The 19,448-nt window shown below is 45.6% G+C and overlaps 1 protein-coding gene across 1 annotated transcript; it reads left to right on the forward strand.

Moving 5' to 3' along the window:
• The first annotated feature begins 2,573 nt into the window (after positions 1-2,573).
• Positions 2,574-13,180, forward strand: ZFP64 (ZFP64 zinc finger protein). The gene is made up of 6 exons (XM_075769095.1): positions 2,574-2,742; positions 3,346-3,585; positions 4,962-5,123; positions 6,134-6,196; positions 6,782-7,033; positions 11,136-13,180. The coding sequence occupies exons 1-6, from the start codon at positions 2,688-2,690 to the stop codon at positions 12,434-12,436; spliced, it is 2,073 nt and encodes a 690-aa protein (XP_075625210.1). The 5' UTR covers positions 2,574-2,687; the 3' UTR covers positions 12,437-13,180.
• Positions 13,181-19,448: the final 6,268 nt, after the last annotated feature.

The raw sequence follows: 19,448 nt of genomic DNA on the forward strand, positions 1-19,448 counted from the left end.
GTTGAATAATGTAGCTAATGTTTCTAAAAGAGCTGGTAACACACCAGACACGAAACCATTCATATCTGACTCAGCAGTGCAACCTCAGACCATCCTGCATCAACTAAACACCGTTACCCTGCCAGGCAGTGTGAGGGAAGGAGCACGTCAGGGAGTACAGCTGCACCGCTCTCACCCTGCTGCATTCGTTCCGGCAGTCGAACGGGGCACAGTGCCTGCCTGCCTGTCACTGCAGGTCCTTGGGCAAGTGAAAATCCGCTTTTAGCAAGCACAATGCCTATTCTTTCCTAATCAAGTCAAGTAGGCTTCTATTCGAATGAAAAGGCATTAAACCAAGGGAGAGGGAGATGAAAATAAATTATGCTATACTCCAAAGTACACCTGTGACTGCAGCTATGGTGGACAGACAGACAGGCAGACACTCTGTCAGCTTTGGAAATGGGACACGGTGTTCTGGAAAAAACAGCAAAATGAGTTATAAGTCAGTTTTCAGTTCCACAGCTCTATCTATACTGTGGAAAAATAGACTCAGGTTGATTACTTTTACTCTAAGGTTTAATTTCTTTTGGATATATTCCTAAAACAGTCTCATCACCACTAACCATATTCCTATTTCTGTGCTGTGCTTTATAGGTAGTGGCTGTGTAGCCATGCTAGCATAAAACCATCTGTATTTCTACAATCAATGTAAATTCCTTAATTTTTACTATTTTGGAGGAGAGGGGGGATTCTGAATAAATTTTTGAACTCCTGGTAGCATTCCACATTCAATACACATTGTGTCGCATTTATTTGGTTTCCTTCTTCATTAGTATTTTAACGTGTTAATCAAATTTTTAATCTAAAATTGGATTAAAATATACTCGAGGTCTTGACGTGAGGTAACTTTGATCCTTGCAATCAGCACTACGATGTGCTATCAAACACAGTCAGCAGGTTTCAAAGGCCGGAACTAGGATTATCACCTTTTGTGTCTTATCTCGGCCCCTAACAATCCCGCGTCTGTGCTATATTGTTTTGGCAAAATGGGTCAACGGAAATGTCAAGCGGACACCGCTTTCCCAGGAAAATAAAACTTCCAACTGTAACATGAACTGGCATCTGAAATTTTGGCTATGTTTAGTGCATACATGGGCTATTCTGCATTTATTAATGAATACACAGTTACATCTACATAGCTATAAAACCACTAAGCAACAGAACCAAATTTGTAAGAGAAAGCAGAATTGATAGTTCGTTTTCCCATTCGTGTTCATCCACACTACAAGACCTACAGTTACCCGCGTGGGTCCATTCTCCTGCCTCTGCAGCCGCTTTACCCATGACACCAGGGAAGTGTCTTCCTCCCCAGCCAGAAGGAATACCAGCGCCTCACACAAGTCTGAAGGCAGCAGGAGCCGGAATGGGATGCAAAGTGTGTGCAGATGGAATGTGCCTGCCAGAGACTTCAGCTGCCAAACACCGAGTCCTTACTGATCACCCCCCAAATGGAGCTTTTTCTGTCTTACACCTTGGTGAAATTCAAGTAGCAAAGGTGTCTACCCCAAGTAAAGGCCACCAGACTTCCAAATTTCCATTTGTACTCAGCGATGCATAATGCTGTGGGTCTTTCCTCAACAGCTGCATTTTTAATACAGGGCAAAGCAATGTAGCTTTCTGTGAGCTGGCACTCCAAATCAGCTGAGCCACTTTGCTGCAGCACAGCACCAAACGCGCTTGGCACAAAACACGTCAATCCCCTTAAAAACGGGGGTCATCTTACACGGAAGAGCTTTCTATAACCCGAAGTATGAGGAGCACTGCCTGTAATGCACACTGAGATCTACCTCTAGAAACCCGCTCAAACAACAGAGGGGCTTTCCAGCAACTTCAGTGGCATCAGGTTCTTATCTGGCACTGAGAACGTAATAATCGTTGAGGTTTGGGGTGAGCATGACCGAAGAAGAGGTGGAGGGCTTGCAGACAAGTGGTCTGTAAGGAGGGAAGACTTGCAAAGCAAGATTGGTAAGAGCTGGAAGAGCAGAGTGGTTTTCTGGCAGTTTTATCTGTGCAACCAGTTTGGTTCTCAGCACAGTTACTAGCGTCGCACTAGCAAGGCACGTGGATCCCACACGAAGACCAGGAACGCTACCCAAAAGGCTGATCTTAAGACTACATTTCACTGCTTCTACTGCCCCAAGATTTAATCCCATCATGGGCCCAAACTCGCTGCCAAACTCCTGCGAGTACTGTTTGACAAATTAAAGCTTTAACTTCAGATTAAGGCCTCTGTGGAAAGCAGGCCTGAAGGACGGCGAGGCCTCGGGCCGGGCAGCATGGCCGCCTCAGCACCGGGCAGAGCAGCCACCCGCTCCACAGCGGTGGCACGCGTGGGGCAGCTGGCTCCTCACGGGTTTAATAACGGTGGTTTGGCTTGTCGGGGATGTTCCTGCGCGGGCCTGCCCGGGAGGCCGGCTGCAACGAGCGGCACCTTCGGCCGGACTACAGCAAGGTGGGGGCGGCAGCGGCGGGAGCCCTCAGCCCGGCGGTTGGCGAGGGCAGCCGCAGCCTCGCCGCTGCCACTGAGCATGCTCGGCTCCTCCACATCCGCCCCCGCTCGCCGGCCGAGAGGCGCGGGGGGAGAGGTTTCCCGCCGGTAATAAGCCCCTCGCAGGTAGCGGAGGCGGCGTGCCGGGCTCGCTGCCGCCATGAACCCCGGCGGCGGCGGGGGGGCGGCGCCGGCCTTCCCCGGCCCCGTGCAGTGTAAGTGCCGCTGCGCGCCAGCGGGGTATGCGCGCTCCGGGGCCCGCGTGGCGGAAACCGAGTTGAGCCGGGGCCTGGGCAGGCCCCGAAACCTGAGTAGCGCAAGAAACAGGCGGGAGCGGAGCCCGGGAACCTGGCTGGGGGGGAGGGGGGGGAACCCGGGAATCTGGGTGAGCGCCGCGGCCCGCCGGGGCCGGGAGGGGCCGTGGGTGCCGGGCCGTGGGTGCCGGGCCGTGGGCCGTGGGCGCCGGGCCGTGGGTGCCGGGCCGTGGCCCCGGGCGGGCTTTGTGGAGAGAGGCCGCGGCCGCTGGGCGAGTGCCCTCCGCGCGGTGGCGGGGGAACCCCCGCGGGACCCCGGGGCCTGCGGGAAGCGGGTGCGGGGGCGCGGGCGGCCCGTTCTGCCGGCAGCGCCCCGGGGGTCCCGCAGCGCCCTAATTCACCCCCGCAGCCGTCGGCAGGGCCAGGCCGCCCCGGGCTGAAAGGGCTGCCCACCCCCCCGCCCCGGTTGGAGCGGTGCCCCCCGTGTCCGGTGCCCCCCGTGTCCGGTGCCCCCCGTGTCCGGTGCCCCCCGCCGAGCTCCTGACCGCGCTCCTGTCCCCGCAGTCCCCGGCGGCACCACCGTGCTGGTGGAGCTCACCCCCGACATCCACATCTGCGGCATCTGCAAGCAGCAGTTCAATAACCTCGATGCCTTCGTTGGGCACAAGCAGAGCGGTTGCCAGCTCACCAGTGCGACGGCCGGGGCCACCAGTACGGTCCAGTTTGTGTCGGAAGAAACGGTGCCGCCGGCACAGGCACAAACCACGACCAGGACCATCGCGTCGGAGACCCAAACCATCACAGGTATCGTGGTGTTACGTGCCAGGAGCCTGAAAGCGCTCGAGTCGTGCGAGGTGCCAACGTTAGGTAGCCCTCTGCTCGCGCGTCCCCATCGCGCTCAGCTGAAAGAACAGTTTTCACGGTAGTTGGTGCGTACCTGCAAGCAGAGGAAGCAAAAAAAAGGTGGTGTGCTGCCGCCCTGGCCTTGGTACGACAGCGGTTCCTTAATTTGCTAATTGAGATACAAGTTCACGTAGAGAATTGCTTAAGTCTAATGTGTTGTGCAACCAACTTGTGCAAACTAATTACAATTGTCAATACTTACGAAAAATAATCAAATTACTATGCATTTTATTTTTTAAGAGCGCTCTTGATGAAAAACAGACACAGAATTGCTGTCAGGCACCAATCCAGGCCTTCTTATGTGAGAACACTGCATTCCCTAACGTTGCTCCCACAACGAATTGGCAGGAAAAATATTACTCAAAATTTCTGCCTGTGCGAAGGCTCGAGTGAGGTCCTGATCCTGCAGACATTTAAATAAAACCAGAACTTTGTTCCGTGTGTGAAGGCTTGCCCTTCTATATGTAGTTTTATTTTATTTTGGTCTGGGACCTTACTAAAATCCAAATTATTTGACTTTAATTTGGATAGACAGGTTAGGGCAGAGAATCTGGAAGAGCAGTGAAACAAACTGAATTCAGGGCTCACTTCCAGGAATTTTTGTATTATAATCCCTCAACTCGCTGTGGGTTTTGGATGAGTCATTTTTCTGCTTCATATTTACTCATCTTTAAAATGAGAGCAGTTACATCCTTCTGCCCTTTTGGGGTACAGCGTTGCTTAATTGATTTAAAAGCTGCTGCTTTGGCTGAGATAGTTTCACCTGTTATTCTTGTGAGTAACAGCTAAAAGCAGCATAGTTGAAAGAGGCTGGACTTTTTTAACAACTTGGAAAAACAAAAAATGGTTTACGTGATGCTTTTTGACAGCATTTGCCATACAAATAATTGGAGTTTCCCCCCCTCTGGGCAGCAGCACAAGCAGTGTTGACAAACAAACATCCCTTTGGTAAGGAAAGACCTGGACAGGCACCAGAGAAGCTGAGCTGAAGCAGCAGCTGAACGGTGCGGGGTGGGATTCGGAGGGAGGCGAGTGGCCCTGCGTAGGGTGGTACGGCGTTCAGCGTGGCTCAGCAGGGCCTGGCGGGCTTTTCGCTGATCGCAGGATAGCAAGGGAGAGAAAAGCCCTTTTCCTTCCCCCCCTGCCCCAGGTGAGCAGGAACGGGAATGTTGCTGGAAAAAACAGAATAGAGAAGTAATTAATGAAACTAGAAAATAATTAGATTTTTACGATGGGAGAAGTTAATGTTCTCAAATTAACCTCTTTTATGTGTTTAGTTTCTGCACCAGAGTTTGTTTTTGAGCATGGCTATCAAACGTACCTGCCCAGTGAGAGCAGCGAGCCTCCAACTGCTGCTATCGTCTCCACACCACCAAAACCACGTTCAAGAAAATCCACTTCCTCCCTTACACAGAAGAAACTAAACTGCTGCTATCCAGGTAAGACATGAACTATACCTTCTTCCTTTTCATTCTAAAGTTGATAGGTTTCATGTAGCGATATGCACGGTAGCTGTATTTGTCTTAAACAGTGCAGAACTGGAAGGGAACCTACTTACTAAGGGTGTGATGTACTACCATTGATAGCAGCAGTAGTTTTGCTATTGATTTCACGTGTCCTCAGACGATGGTCCCATACTGTGGTGATATACTCTGGCCATGCCGCGGTGGGTTTGCGGATAGACATTGGCCGATGCGCACGCCTGTAGCGATGTAGGAGCAAAGTTTTGTTACCTTTTTGCTAACTGCCATTGTTATATGTGAGAAATGTTATACGAGCGTTTTGTGTTGTTTGTTTTGTCTTTGGTCAGTTAGCATTTTTGATAAGGATGGATTGAACTGAAGTATCTGGAGACCTTAATGAGTAAAACCCAGGCAATACGCAGAAAGCCTGTGCAGAGACAGCCACGTAGATGAGTAGTCATATTAACGGTAGCAGAAGTTACAGTCTCTTTTCACAGGCTTGCCTTCATTTGAAAGGCACATCTCAAATGCTTAGCATTCATTTCTGTGCTCTAAAACTGTAGCACTTTCCACTTGGACAGAATTCCTGAATGGTGAGCTGTTACCCGAGTTCCCAGTTGCACTAACTTGAAGTCATATGTGGAATTAATTAGTTCTCCTGGCATCCCCTGTGTGCTGTAAAGAGCATCTCAAATCCTAGACAGAGATTCCAGAGAATTTGTTTCAAAGCTTACAGAAAATGGTAATGCAGACAGCGAATTACCTCCTAGGGGAAGCATTAGAAAACTATAGTTCATAGGTAAGACGGTCACTATTTTAAGTAGATGTGAGTAAACAAGATGAGGAATTCAGATTTTTTTTGTTAATACTGAAATTTAAATAAAATGTTCTTGAAAAGAAACATAATGCCCAGAATATGGGACTATATTTTTGTTATTTTGTTAGATTTTCCTTGAATTCAATGATCTTAATCTCACCATTTTCAGGTTGCCAGTTCAAGACTTCCTATGGTATGAAGGATATGGAACGTCATCTACGAACACACACAGGTTTATATAGTTGCTATGTTTTATTTTTGGTTGGTTTCCCATACAAAATAATGTATCTGTGGATAAATTGGATAGAATGTACACGTACATCTGTACATCTTAATATTGTAGTTCTCTGTGCCCAGGGAGTTGCCCTTTCTGGGTAAGCCGTGTCCCGCTATGGGCAGTACCGCTCACAGCTATGAAACATGAACACTACGTTGTTTTAAGACCCAGTTAAATTTCTGAGGTGCAGACCATGTGTTTGTCAGGGCGCAGTGTCGTGGTGGTGGTGCATAAACCTAGTTTGTCCTTCATGGGAAATGACGATTCCAACATTTCACCTCCCTTCCCCCTAAGCCAGAGTTCCAGATTTCTAAAGGGAGAAAGTTCCAAAGGGTCTCCTAAATTTATTGTGCTTGTGCATGGAGCCTTCCGGAGCATAGAAGAGTTCTTAGCTGATAGGATGGCTGCTGAAACCCAACGTCCAGCTTTTGAAAACTAGTCCCATTTCTGTTAAGTGTTCAGTGGGGGGGGGTGTTATTACAGCAACATCCTTATGGTGCAAAAATTCTTGATGTGTTGATGCTCTCCTGTTTGTTTCAGGAGACAAGCCCCATAAATGTGAAGTTTGTAACAAATGTTTTAGTCGTAAAGATAAGCTGAAGATGCATATGCGTTCTCATACCGGAGTGAAGCCTTACAAATGTAAACACTGTGACTATGCAGCTGCCGACAGCAGCAGCCTCAACAAGCACCAGCGCATTCACTCCGATGAGCGTCCTTTTAAATGCCAGATCTGTCCTTATGCAAGCCGCAACTCGAGCCAGCTAACTGTACATCTCAGATCCCACACGGGTAAGTTCATACTGACATTCAGATCTGTAAAGGTTTGAAGGTCACTGGGAAGATTTTAAGAGGTATACAGGTGTCCGGATGCCAGAAAGGCCTTTTTGAATTCTCAAAGGCACCTAGGCGTCCAGCTTCTGTGAAGTTCTTGGGCATAGAATCTAGTACGGCAATACAGCTCTACCAAAAATACCTGGAAGTAATTGGAAGACAGATCTGACTCTTGGTAGATTTTCTTCTAAATTGATTTTGAAACTGCCTATTAGATGTTCTTAAACCAGTAGAACAGCAGGATCCGATTGATTGTTTGATTAAGAGCATCTAGGTTGCTATCTGTGTCTCTCGAATCTGGTCCACTATATTAGAAACACTGAAATTACTTTATAATTGAACTAGTTATATCAGTGCAAACCTCAGCTGCGTAATTTAGTTTTTCTTGCATCAGTAAATTAGCAAGTAATTAGCAATTTAAGTTACATCTTTTTTTGACCTTTCTTTGTGGTACCTTCCATGAGCAGACTGATGGACACTAACAATGTAGTATGAGCAGCCAGAACTATATTCTGCCTACATAATTTTTGCGTTATGAATAGAAAGCTTTAGCCTCCAGGCTTATAAACATCATATCATTTTATATTTGCATTATTTGCCCAAGTTTCATTTTAATCAGATTTCTCTTTTGTAGATTGTTCTAGAAGAGATTTGCTGTAAAGATGCTGCTGTACAGTTGTCTTTGTATGTTGTTTTTCACCTAATCCAGGGTACTGGATTAGTTTCTGTGTTGTCTTTTATACATTTGATTAGTTCTGTGAATTTTAGCTGCAAGGTGGTTATGGTTCAGTGATTACTAGATTAGCTCTGAATCTATCCTACATCTGATTCTGAATTCAAGTACTAAACAACATTAGTTCAGATGTGTGCGAGATGGGATTTATTTTGAGTAGATAAAAGAAATAAATCCCTTGTGCATTGTGAAGGAAGGGAGGGTTAAACTAATCTGTCTCTAGTAGAAAAGAATCTTTTATACTTCACAAATCTGCTGTGATGGAACAGGCAGGACTGTCAGGCAGTTGTTTTACAAGTTTCCCCTCTTGCTATGTAAGATGGTCAGTCAAAATCAGATGGGTTGTTATGAGAGGTTATCTGTTGGTGAACACACTAGTCGAGGAGTATGGTATTGCATTTTCCCCAGGACGTATAGGAGTCTGCATACTTGTGCGTTTATGTGCATGGGCAGGTACGCTCTGAATTTGGCTGTGGGAGAACCGATGAATGATCATGGTTCTCTTGTCTTTCCAGTAGAGTTAGATTTTTGGGCATTAAATATTGCAATAGTTGGGAAGGGGTTTTAGGCTACTTTCTCTCTTTTTGGCAGATCAGTCTGTTACATCTTAAGCAATTGAATTATGCAAAATTCTTTAGTCTTTAGTTTTGTTGTCTCTTCCATTTCTCCAAAGTAAATCCTCTTTTGTAAAAAGACTTTTTTGATTCACTGAGAGGAGGCACAAGAATTTTGAAAGCATTCATTTCATCATTGTTAGGTTACAAAGCAGTTATGCGCACAGCCAATTTTAGGGGAAAAGTAAGGCCGGTGTGTAGAATATATTGCTTACAGGAATTAAATTAGTCATTCTGTAGAAGGTGAGTGTAATCTACATTGCTCAGAGTGAGATCATCTGCGTAGCATTACTTGTTGGACTAGTCATTCTAAAGATCAGGTTCCTGTTATTTTGATTAAAACTACTCTTACAATTTATAATTCCAGGATCAGACACTTTTTTTAAGCTATAATCTGTCAGTGTTAATTATGTATGGACAGAAATTTAAAGAAATACAATGAATAGACCACTCTTTAAATAAATGGAACCAACATACTTTGCTATATTCAGTAAAATTACTAATTCTTTATATATTGTGCTATCCTGTATGTGAAAATTAAGTCATTGAAATACATACTGTGCCTTCATCAGCAAAGGAGATAAAAATTCAGTAGCTGAGTGTGCAGCTGAGGCTGTAAAATAAACTAGATGAACAAACAGTGCATCTTCATTAATAAAATCTGTTTAATATAGATAATACCCCATGTATCTCAATTATTAAACAGATACATGGATTAGCACAGTAGGCCACAACTTGATTTGAAAAATATGCAGCTAAACCTATGGCATATGTAGCTGGATAAGCAAATTATGCAAAATTATACAGCTATCTCAAACTCTATAAAATATTAACTTATAAAATAAATCAGCCATTTGCAGTTTGATTGTTAAAGAAGATAAATGCTTGCTGAATTAAGTACACTCTCTTTTTCCTTCCCCCACCAAGGGTGTCTTAGAACCTAACACCACAATTCTTCCACTTAATAATACCTACCTAAAGACTTCATGCTCAGGTAGTTTAGAGAACTACACGTTTAGATTAAAGAAAAAAGTGAACAGTTATTTAGTTGGGTTGATAGGTTTGCTTTGGATTTTTTTTTAAAGACTTCAGAACAGAGTCACGGGTCTTCACCCTGGCATTGATTCCGGACTCAGCAGAGCTGCAGCTTAATTTGGTCGTGCATGTTGTGACACAAGCCTGCAAATAAAGAAAATGCAAAATGGTGGTTTAAATCCAGGCAATTCAAATGGCTCTTCCTGTAGGTAGTCTGACATAAATAGGCTTACAGAGGTCTTGCAGATGAGTGTGTTTGTTTTTCATGCTTTATCAGTTAAGAATTTGACCCAACTTTCACCTGCTATTGTTAGGTTTCTGGATCAGCATTGCTGTCAAAAAAAAAAAAAAAAAAAGGCACTTATGAATATTTTCTATACCTGTTTGCATGAATACAAACTGATATTAGATTTTTCTTGAAGTGATCTGTGGAACATTATTAGGTATGATACATGGTGCAAATAACTCTTTCTTGGTTGCCATAATGCCAGAAAAACAAAAGCTTAATGTTACTTCTCTGTGTAAGCACATTTCCCTAGAGTCACGTACTTGTATGCATGTTTCATTAATCTCACATTTATCTTTTCCAGTTGCGTTTATGTAGCTGTGATCCCTCTTTATTTATTTTTTCCCCCCAATAACTGCAGTAATGCTTTGGTTGTGCAGTCACCTGAGAGTGACCCAGGTATGGACTTCTGTCCCTGCACCTCCCTGTGCTCTGGGCAGGAGTGTCCACTGCCCTCCTGTGCCAGCAGCAGTGTTTGTGCCACGCCACATGAACCGGCCCAAAAGAAGTCATCAGTTTTTCTTGTCAGCCAATCTGACTCGCCACGTGAACAAATGGAGGAGAAGGGCAGTAAGGAATATATGGCTGAGCAGGAGGGCTGGTGCCTGTTAAGCATCTGTTCCTGCAGTAGCCTCCAGTTACCCAGGCCTAAAGTTAATCATAGAATCTTTAAGGTTGGAAAAGACCTCTATGATCATCAAGTCCAACTGTCAACCCAACACCACCATGTCTACTAAAGCATATCCCAAAGTGCCACATCTACACGTTTTTTGAACACCTCCAGGGATGGTGACTCCACCTCTCTGGGCAGCCTGTTCCAATGCCTGACCACTCTTTCAGTGAAGAAATTTTTTTTAATATCCAACCTAAACCTCCCCTGACACAACGTGAGACCATTTCTTCTTGTCCTCGTTTCCTTAACCTACAAGCCTCCCTGGAAATCTGGTAGTGTAAACCTCAGACATGGATGTGTTTGTGTCGTTTTCTTAGACTTCAAAAATAGAGCAGCTGTTAAAGTTACAGTGTTTATTAATTTTAAACACTAGTTGAGATAGACTGTTGCTAAAGAGGGACAAATGAGAAACTTCAGTCGCTTCTCTGGAGCACACTGAACAGCTTTACACGCAAGATGAACTAAAAGTGGAGGATATCTAAGATGCAGACGTGAAAAAGCAACAAACCTGGGCAGGCACGCTCGTGGAGAGTTTGCACGCAAATACGTCAGACCTGGTGATAAATACTGTGCCATTAAAGTTCTCTACATCTTGAAAATATGTTGGGAGTTTACGGGTATTTAGCACAAGTCAGCTGTGCGTAATTCATTGTAGCATTGGTTTCTCCAGTGGATCTTGGTGTCTCATCTGTACTTTGAACTGTGTTTTTTGTTGACAGGAGATGCTCCCTTCCAATGTCAGATGTGTCCTGCTAAATTTAAAATCAACTCGGACTTGAAGAGGCACATGCGTGTGCATTCCGGTGAGAAACCTTACAAATGTGAGTTCTGCGAGGTCCGCTGCGCCATGAAAGGAAACTTGAAATCACACATTCGTATCAAGCACAGCATGGAAAACACTCTCAAGTGTCCGGAGTGTGAATTCCAGTGTGGAAACAAAACCAGCCTTCGGCACCACATCCGAACTCATCAGCCCGAACAACCAGTGAAGTGCTCAGAGTGCAACTACTCTTGCTCCAACAAGGCAGCTCTGAAAGTGCACGAGCGAATTCACTGCAAAGATCGTCCTTTCAAATGTGAATTCTGCAGCTTTGACACCAAGCAGCGGAGCAACCTGACAACTCATGTGAGGAAAGCTCACGGTGACAAAGTCAAGACCAAGAAGCAAATGGTGGAGAAGAAGGAAGGAGATCGGCCAAAGCAAGGGGGCTCCAGGCAAGTTGCCAAACTGGACGCCAAGAAAGCATTTAAGTGTGACCTGTGTGACGCTTCCTTTGTCCGAGAAGATTCTCTTAGGAGTCATAAGAAGCAGCACAGTATGTATAATGGATCTAAAAATAACGAACTGGCTGTTCTACAGCTCCAGATGGATCCCAGTCGGCAGGCCAGCGCCCCAATTACCGTCAGTCACCTCCAGGTCCCGCTGCAGGCTGCTCAGGTGTCCCCGTACAACGAGGGAAGGGTCAAGATCATCGTGGGTCACCAGGTCCCTCAGACTAACAGTATCGTTCAGGCTGCGTCGGTGAACGTCGTGCCTCCTGCCTTAGTCGGCCAGAGTCAGGAAGACCTCTCGGCCAACAGCCGCTTGCAGCTGCTGGGCCAGGTCAGTCTGTTGGCACCACCTCCGCCGCCCATAGCTCAGAGCGAAGCCGGGCCCGTGGCACAGCCAGCGGTTCTTCTCACAACCCATGACCAAAGCGATGGAAGCGCTTTACATCAGACTCTGATTCCTGCTGCTTCCGTCAGCAGTCATGAGGCTTCAGCAAACCAAGCTTTCATCACCAGCTCCGGAATCAGCTGCTCTGACTTGGAAGGCCTTAATGCTTTGATACAAGAAGGAGCAACGGAAGTGACTGTGGTTAGCGACGGAGGTCAGAGTATTACAGTGTCCACTTCAGCTCCCCCTCCTCCTATCTTTTCGTCATCCTCGCACACAGAAGCCCCGAAGCAGACCTATTCCATCATTCAGAGTGGAGCCCATACAGCTCTGCTGTGTCCAGCAGACTCCATACCGGATTAGTCGCAGAGTACAATTACCAAACAATTCTCAGTCTCGGAGGCAGTGCTGAATTCAGCAGACATGCACAGGACCTAAGTGAAAGCAGGATTTAACCTGCAAAGCCACGTACCTTCCACTTACACGTTTTACTTGTCCGTACATGGAAGCGTACATCCTGTATGTGAGAAGAGGGTGCGTGTATCCATGTGCCTCCAGTGAAATCGGCTGTGTTCTCTGTAAAGTCTGAGCGTGGAAGCTGCTGTTGCCGATTCCACCAAGCAGTGAGCTTCCCAGAATGAGTCCTGTATTGTGCTGGCTAAAATGAGAAAGGCTCACCTTGTGATGAGTCCCCTTCGCAGCAGAGCTGTTCTTTCATGCACACACCAAAAGGTAATAGTGCAAGCACCTCTGCCGTGTATTTTTAAGGGAAGCCTGTTTCGGTTACAGGCTACATATGCATTCGCTGCACCTGAGCTGTAAGAAATGTCTGCTACGGGGTCTGGCTCAGCCCTACTCAAGTGGTGAAGGGCTGTTCCTTAATATCTGTAGAAGTTGCTAGCACCTGGCACTTAATCTAGAAATGCTTACACAGAAGTCCAGGCGATTGTTTTAGAAAACAAAAGAATTTTGTCTGTCCATCAGTAATAACTAACTTTGTTAGCAAGAATACTATTGCAAATTATATATATTGCACAGTGATCTCTGTCAGAGGCGCCTGTGTTTTAAAAAGCAAAACAACTGCAAATATATTTTTTACAAACACTACTTAAATTTTGGGTTTATTTTGATGCTGCCTGTTTGTGGTTGCAGGGGTGGTAAAAGTGTGTTATGCTTTGGCTCTGTTCACGTTAAGGGGGGGGAAAGGAAAAGATTGAATTCATTTCACTTAAAAAAAATAAGAGATTCTAATCCAAGGTCTGAAACTCTAGCATAAATCTAGACTGGATCACAATGAGATAGTAATTTACCATTATATGATGCACATTTCTATAATAAATGAATTCTAGGCTGTATTTTGAACTATGCAACATTATAGTCCTACCTGTTGAGCACTCTTGTAGTGGTAGCTAATGATATCTCCACTACCGAACGCTCAGCTTGGGAAAATAGACGGCTCCGTAGGTGCCTGGATCTGCAAAAATTGGAGATCATTTCACAGCCAGACGGCATCCCAAGGACAATTGTTAACTTACATGAAGACTGAAAAGAGACTGTTAGCAAAGCCCGCTCTGAGATTCCCTCTTGGGGAATCAAAGTCAAGTTAAATTTCACAGTGTTTGCTAGTGGGAGGCATTGAGCGATGCTTTGTGTGCCAGAAACATGCTTGGAAAACTCGTAAAGATTATATAATCAGGGTCACTTTCTGAATACGCCTCGTGTTTGAAATGTTTAGCTTGTACAGCCTTTATTTGGTGTACGTGGGGGTGCTCCCCACTCCTTCCCTCTGTGTGGTATGTACTCTGCAGTGTAAGGCTTCCTGCTTTACAAGGATGAGTACAGAAATGCAATCATATCTCCCAAGTACATTTGTACAGGTTGTTCTTGAAAATGTGACCTTTTTTGTTGAAATAAGGGTTGTTTAAACTTGACTGCTCCAGTGTCACTGTATTCATTAGTTATGGGAAATAGTATTTTTGAAGATCCATATCTCTTCTGCCTTCCTACTCCTTGATTCTAAAATAATGTTCTTTTAAAACAAAAAAAACCCTTCCCAATAATCTTGGTTTTAAAATCTGGGGTTTGATTTGCACCATCTGACAGTGTGCCTGCTGCTTGTGGGTGTCAGAAAACACCACGCTGCTGTTAGAAGGCACACCTTCATAAATGCTTAATTAAAAAGGCATTATGAAGGACTTGCTTTCCAGCCCCACACTGCACTGAAATATGAAGCAAAAGTTCCAAGTTCATTGACAGTCGTATTTCAGGGTTTATTATTTCCTACACTTGTTCTCCAAGTCTTCTGGTGATACAGGTTTGTCACCTGTTAATTATCCCTTCCCTACAGATAGGTGATTTAAGGAGCTGACAAGACCCAGTTCCAAGTCACGGAGCACGCCTATTTTTATATAAATTAGGTTTTTTACTACGTTAGATCGCTGCAGAACAGTCATTGAGAACAATGAGTTGAAAGCCTAGACACTTTGAATTTTAACGCTGGCGTTGCGGTCTGTGGCTCTCCTGTCGTGCCATTGCTGCGCCTGTGGCACAGACCCGATCCCTGCGTTTGCGCTGCGTTGAGGCTACGTGTAAAGCACTTGGAAGATAAAAGGCATCACAGGTAAGTGCTTGATCTTATTATATGTGGTCCCTGGTATCCAGGTTGTAAACGATCACTGGGGCGGCAGAGGTCTAACACTTTGTTATTGAATTAAAATGCGTGGCACAGTAGCAGTTCTTCCCTATTAACCCACCTCCAGGTGCGCGTAGGTACGCGCAGGATCGCACCATCAGGCTGCGCAGTGTTGCTCTGCCCTGGGCCGACAGTTACCGTGAACGTGGGGGAGAGACGGGCCCCCTCTGCCCGGCCACAGGACGGTCGGGGTTTTCACCCCGCTCACGGCGGCTCCGGGCCCTGCACAGCGGAGCAGAGCGCGGGTGGGGGCCGGTGCCGAGGGGCTGCGGGTGCTGGGCCGCAGAGCGAGCCGGGCAGGGTGCGGTGCAGGCCAAGGCCCAGTGTCCTTGTCCTGAGTGGGGGGGGCTGCTTCAGGCCATCTCGGTGGGCCAGTCTAACCACTGCTTGGGCCAGCACAGCGAAGTAGGTGGTGAGCTACGACCACGATCAAACCAGAGACGGAGCAGCTGGGAGACTTCTTCCAACTGCTTTTCTAGTAATTGTAACAGTGAGCAACACAAATGGTGAGGGAAAGTACCTCTTCAGATGCCGTCAGCTTTCAAAGCCTGTGCTAGGCCTTTGACTAGGAGTGACTACTCCATTGGTGATCTAGGCTGCACATCGGGAGCCCGCAGTGCGGAGCTTTCCCAGTGCTCCAGCTGGACAAGAAACTCCAGCCTGGGCCGTGGGACAGGAGCTGGGGGAGATGTGCTGCTCTGGGTTTGGAGCCATGGCCGTACGCTCCTACAGAGGACGAGTATTTGTATTTCAAGGTAAAAGTTTGAAGTAGTGAGAAAGCTGCTGATAGGCAAGCTTTCAGGTATAGGAAATTGTACCAAGCCTGAAAACTTCTAAGTGCAAATGGACGACAATTTGGCAACTACAAAGTAACGTTGACTTTCATATCCTCGCTGGTGTAAGTGAACTCTGCGTGCAGGGTTTCAGGAGCATGAAGTATTTGGTGTCATCTATAGGTGGTGGTAGAGACCCAGAGAAGCTGGTGTGTGTCCTGCTGAACGTCGCCAGCTTCTAACGCTTCCCGGATAGACACATTTCAAAATCCATTTTTATAAGAAGTTACAGAAAGCTTAGCTGTAAAAATCTTACTTTCATTTAAGACAAAAAGCAACAAATAATAAATCCAAAGTTTTCTGCTGTTGAGATCCCATGTATGGCCAGAATGTAATCTCACAATCTATGTTAAACTGGTCATTTTTGAATCCCTGTTAATTTTAATCTGTACATAGTTTGCAGCTGCAGAACTGTAGTGCACTACAAGAATGACACAAAATGAGAGATTTTGACGAAGCTGATGGTTTGAATTGCAATTTATTTGCGTTTGCACTTGGCCAACAGACCTGCACCCAGGGGATGCACCACCAGGTCCAGGAATCTCACGTTCAATCTAATGTCACACTTAACGTTACCCAGCTCTGTTATCTGCATTGCAGCTTCACAAAAAGGCTTGTGTACCTCCTAAAATAGGAAACCAGTATATTTGTCATATTGTAAAGAGTAACCTTCATTCTGGTCCTATGTGTACCTCTGAGATAAACAGGAAAGATAGCAGAATGGTGTGAATGAACAGGCAAAGCTTAGGGCTGCTGCTTAACATTGTTTAGCTGATTGCATTATGTTTAAGTGAACAAAGTAGAGACTTCTTTCCTCCACCCTAAGGGGAAAAAAAAAAAAAAAGAAAAGCTGATAACCAAGGCTAAGGGGGGGGCAATATTTTTTTTTTCCATTTTCTGTTCCAATATTCTAGCTTTATTTCTGTATATGACTGTAATGGTGTTTGGGTTTTGGAGCTGGCAGAAGCATATTGTTTTAATCTCTGATACTCATTTAATACATTCTTCATGTTATCAACAGAACCATCCCTTGAGAGAGCATGGTAATTCATAACAAGTGTCTCTTGTAGAGCTTGCTTGCTTTCAGGCACATGGTAAATAAGTTGTATACCTTCCCAGAGTGCTGCCACAGCCTCAGAGCTCTGCAGCAAGTTGTCTCTTTCCAGGAGAAAGTATTTGGGTGGATTTTGTTCTTGCCCAGGGATGGCCAAGCCCAGCAGTAAGCACCGAGCCCTGCAGCGCCTGCGTGGCACACAGCGAGCAGAGCCGGCTGCTGGGGAGCGCGTCCCGCTCCTGCTCACTCGTTACAGCAGCGGTTAATGTGCGTGCTGCATCACGCGGGACTGGCTCTGGGGCAAATGTAGTACCAAGTACTCCACCGTTAGCTTCCCTCGACACATTCATTGCAGGTTTTGCTCTGCACAGACTCATAATTTTTTATTTTTTTTACACAATTTACTGTGGAGTCCCATTTGTGAGTTGGTGTGTTACAGTCCTCCCTCTTCTGTGGATATGAATCTCTGTGACTGCTTAAAGAAGGGAGGTTAAACAGAGCAAGGACACTAGCCAGCACCCTAAGCAAGCAGCTGTGCGTAGCCTGTGTGCCCTTCAACCAGAACAGCCCCCTGCTCTTCCGTCCTTCCCAACCTCTTTTGATTTTGTTGTTGTTACTCCATGACGCTGCTTTTTAAAACCAAACCCAAGTATCACCTGAGCAGAGGCTTAACTTCAGCAAGACCTGCTGGACTGTGCTTGTCTCTTTGCTCTTGTGAGTTTCTACCAGCAGGGAAAAAAAATCCCAAGTCCAAAGAAAAATTTGGCACCTGTCATTGTGTTTCGGGGTGGGAGATACCTGCGTGAGCTCCTGCACGGCATCCTGGGAAGGACGCGGTGTGGAGCGTTAACAATAACCAGCAGTGTTCTGGATTAAGCCTTCCATCAGTGTCACGGGTATCTTTTATGCAGTTTTGATAAACAACTGTCGTTTGTATCAAAATGGCAGATTCCTGTTCAAAACCCACATCAATTTGTCTGGCGCACAGGGGGTCGCTGGACACGCGCATGCGCCAGGAAGCATTCCTGGGGGAGTGAATGGGACCATCTCATGTGAGGTGAGACCCAAAAGCAGCAGAACTTGGCCCAAAGCTAGGTCCCTTGGGATCTAGGGGAAAACCAAACTTCTATTGAATACACATGGGTTTTCCAATTAAAATTATAATCAGAGTATTTCCTAATCGTTTTGGCAGAGCTGTTTATTACTATTAGGATCTGACTGCACTGGAAAGTACCTTCTTCTGTGGGGTTTTAAATTATTCTTTAAAAATGTTAGAAGCATGCCAAGACATTTTTCTCTAGATTACTAACAACTGGGGAAAGGCTTCTTTTTTATATGTGTTTCTTTTATTCTGTATTTCTGAGTCTTCCTTTATTTGTTTGTGTTTACAGTCAAAATATAGTCAGTCAGCCTTTTTGCAATGCGATGCTCTGGGGTCTGTAAAAATATTTGCTGTGTCCTCAGTGGAAAGGCTTCTATCCTGTGATTTCAGGAATATTGACTGGATACTCTAATGGCCTTTTACATCTCTAGTTGGAAAATCTTTAGCCTTGTTATTTAAATTTTAAGAAGAGAAACCAATATTGTTACGAGAAACTGATGTCTCCTGTCACTTATCCCGATGAGCTTTCATAAGGGGATAAAGGTTACTGTAGTGACCTGAGGAAATAATGTCTCAGGTATCATTGTGAATTAAAAGTCTGTCGCAGGAAAAGCTTTCTTTTCTCTCTCAGGTATCCAGTTCTGCCTTCGTCTTTATTCCAGTTGCTAGACCCAGAGAAGGACTCATAAAACATACAGTATTTGGTTACACGGCTGTCTTTCATCTTTCAGAGACTTCGCAATGTCGTAGGGAAGTAAAAAACTCCACAGCGAAGCAAAGCTGGGGGTTTTAATGCTGCGTACCATTAAAGTAACAACACGTATGTTCAGGGTCTGCTGCTGTTACGCCACTGAATTCTGTCACCTGTGGTACTGGATAATTTATTCCATAAGCTTCAGGAGTTGGGTCGCCTCTGAGAAACAGGAATTACGTACTGGTACAGATTCAACTTTGGCAGAGGTGCTGTGGGGATTGCTCTAAGTTCCTAGTGTCAGACCTCAGGTAAACTTACTTTTAATGCCTGAAAGCGAAAGCTGTCCTGGGTAGTGATAGGAGTGGGTGAATTTCCTAGGTACAAGTTGAACATTATCTGGGAAATAATTATCTGAGGACCTGTGGGGGTTTTGCTGGGTTTTCTTTTGGCTTGTTGTTTTGGGGTTTTTTTTATCTTAAGGATACACAGATGCATTCGTGCCGCCTTGTGCTCCTGCACAAAATGGCATGTTATGCCATGAATGTCTTTCAGTTTATCAAACCTGATGTGAGAGACACCCAAAACAAAACTTGGAGAAACCTCCAACATTTTCAGCCTGAGTTTCCCATTGATATCATTCGAAATGAAGGAGAGCTGTTAAAATCTTTGTGCTCTCTGTCTAGGCAGCACTTGGAATTAAAGGCTGGCCCTACGTAGCAGACTTGGGCTGTGTATCCCTGTTGGTCGAAGCCGTTCAGACAATTTTCTATCGTTTTCTTTTGATGACAAGAGGGAAGCTCATCAAGACCAGGAAGCCCCGGGCCAGGGACTCAGGTCGGCTGTGTTCCCCGCGGGTCTCCCAGCCCCGAGCCGCCACCCCGCTCTGCCTGGGTTGTTTGCACCCTTTAAATGACAGTCTGGGAAAGAAACAAGCTATCTGCCACCTTTTCTTAACTCCCATCACAACTTCGTACTTCCAAAGTGTGTCTCCACTTACTGT

This window comes from Balearica regulorum, chromosome 16, assembly GCF_011004875.1.
Source record: "Balearica regulorum gibbericeps isolate bBalReg1 chromosome 16, bBalReg1.pri, whole genome shotgun sequence".
Classification (NCBI taxonomy): domain Eukaryota; kingdom Metazoa; phylum Chordata; class Aves; order Gruiformes; family Gruidae; genus Balearica; species Balearica regulorum.

What these genes read in the sequence shown, in the direction of transcription:
- ZFP64 (XM_075769095.1), top strand. Translation starts at nt 2,688, where the DNA reads ATGAACCCCGGCGGCGGCGGGGGGGCGGCGCCGGCCTTCCCCGGCCCC. An exon ending in GGAGACCCAAACCATCACAG is followed by an intron (nt 3,586 to 4,961) that starts GTATCGTGGTGT and finishes TTATGTGTTTAG; the next exon opens with TTTCTGCACCAGAGTTTGTT. An exon ending in ACTAAACTGCTGCTATCCAG is followed by an intron (nt 5,124 to 6,133) that starts GTAAGACATGAA and finishes CACCATTTTCAG; the next exon opens with GTTGCCAGTTCAAGACTTCC.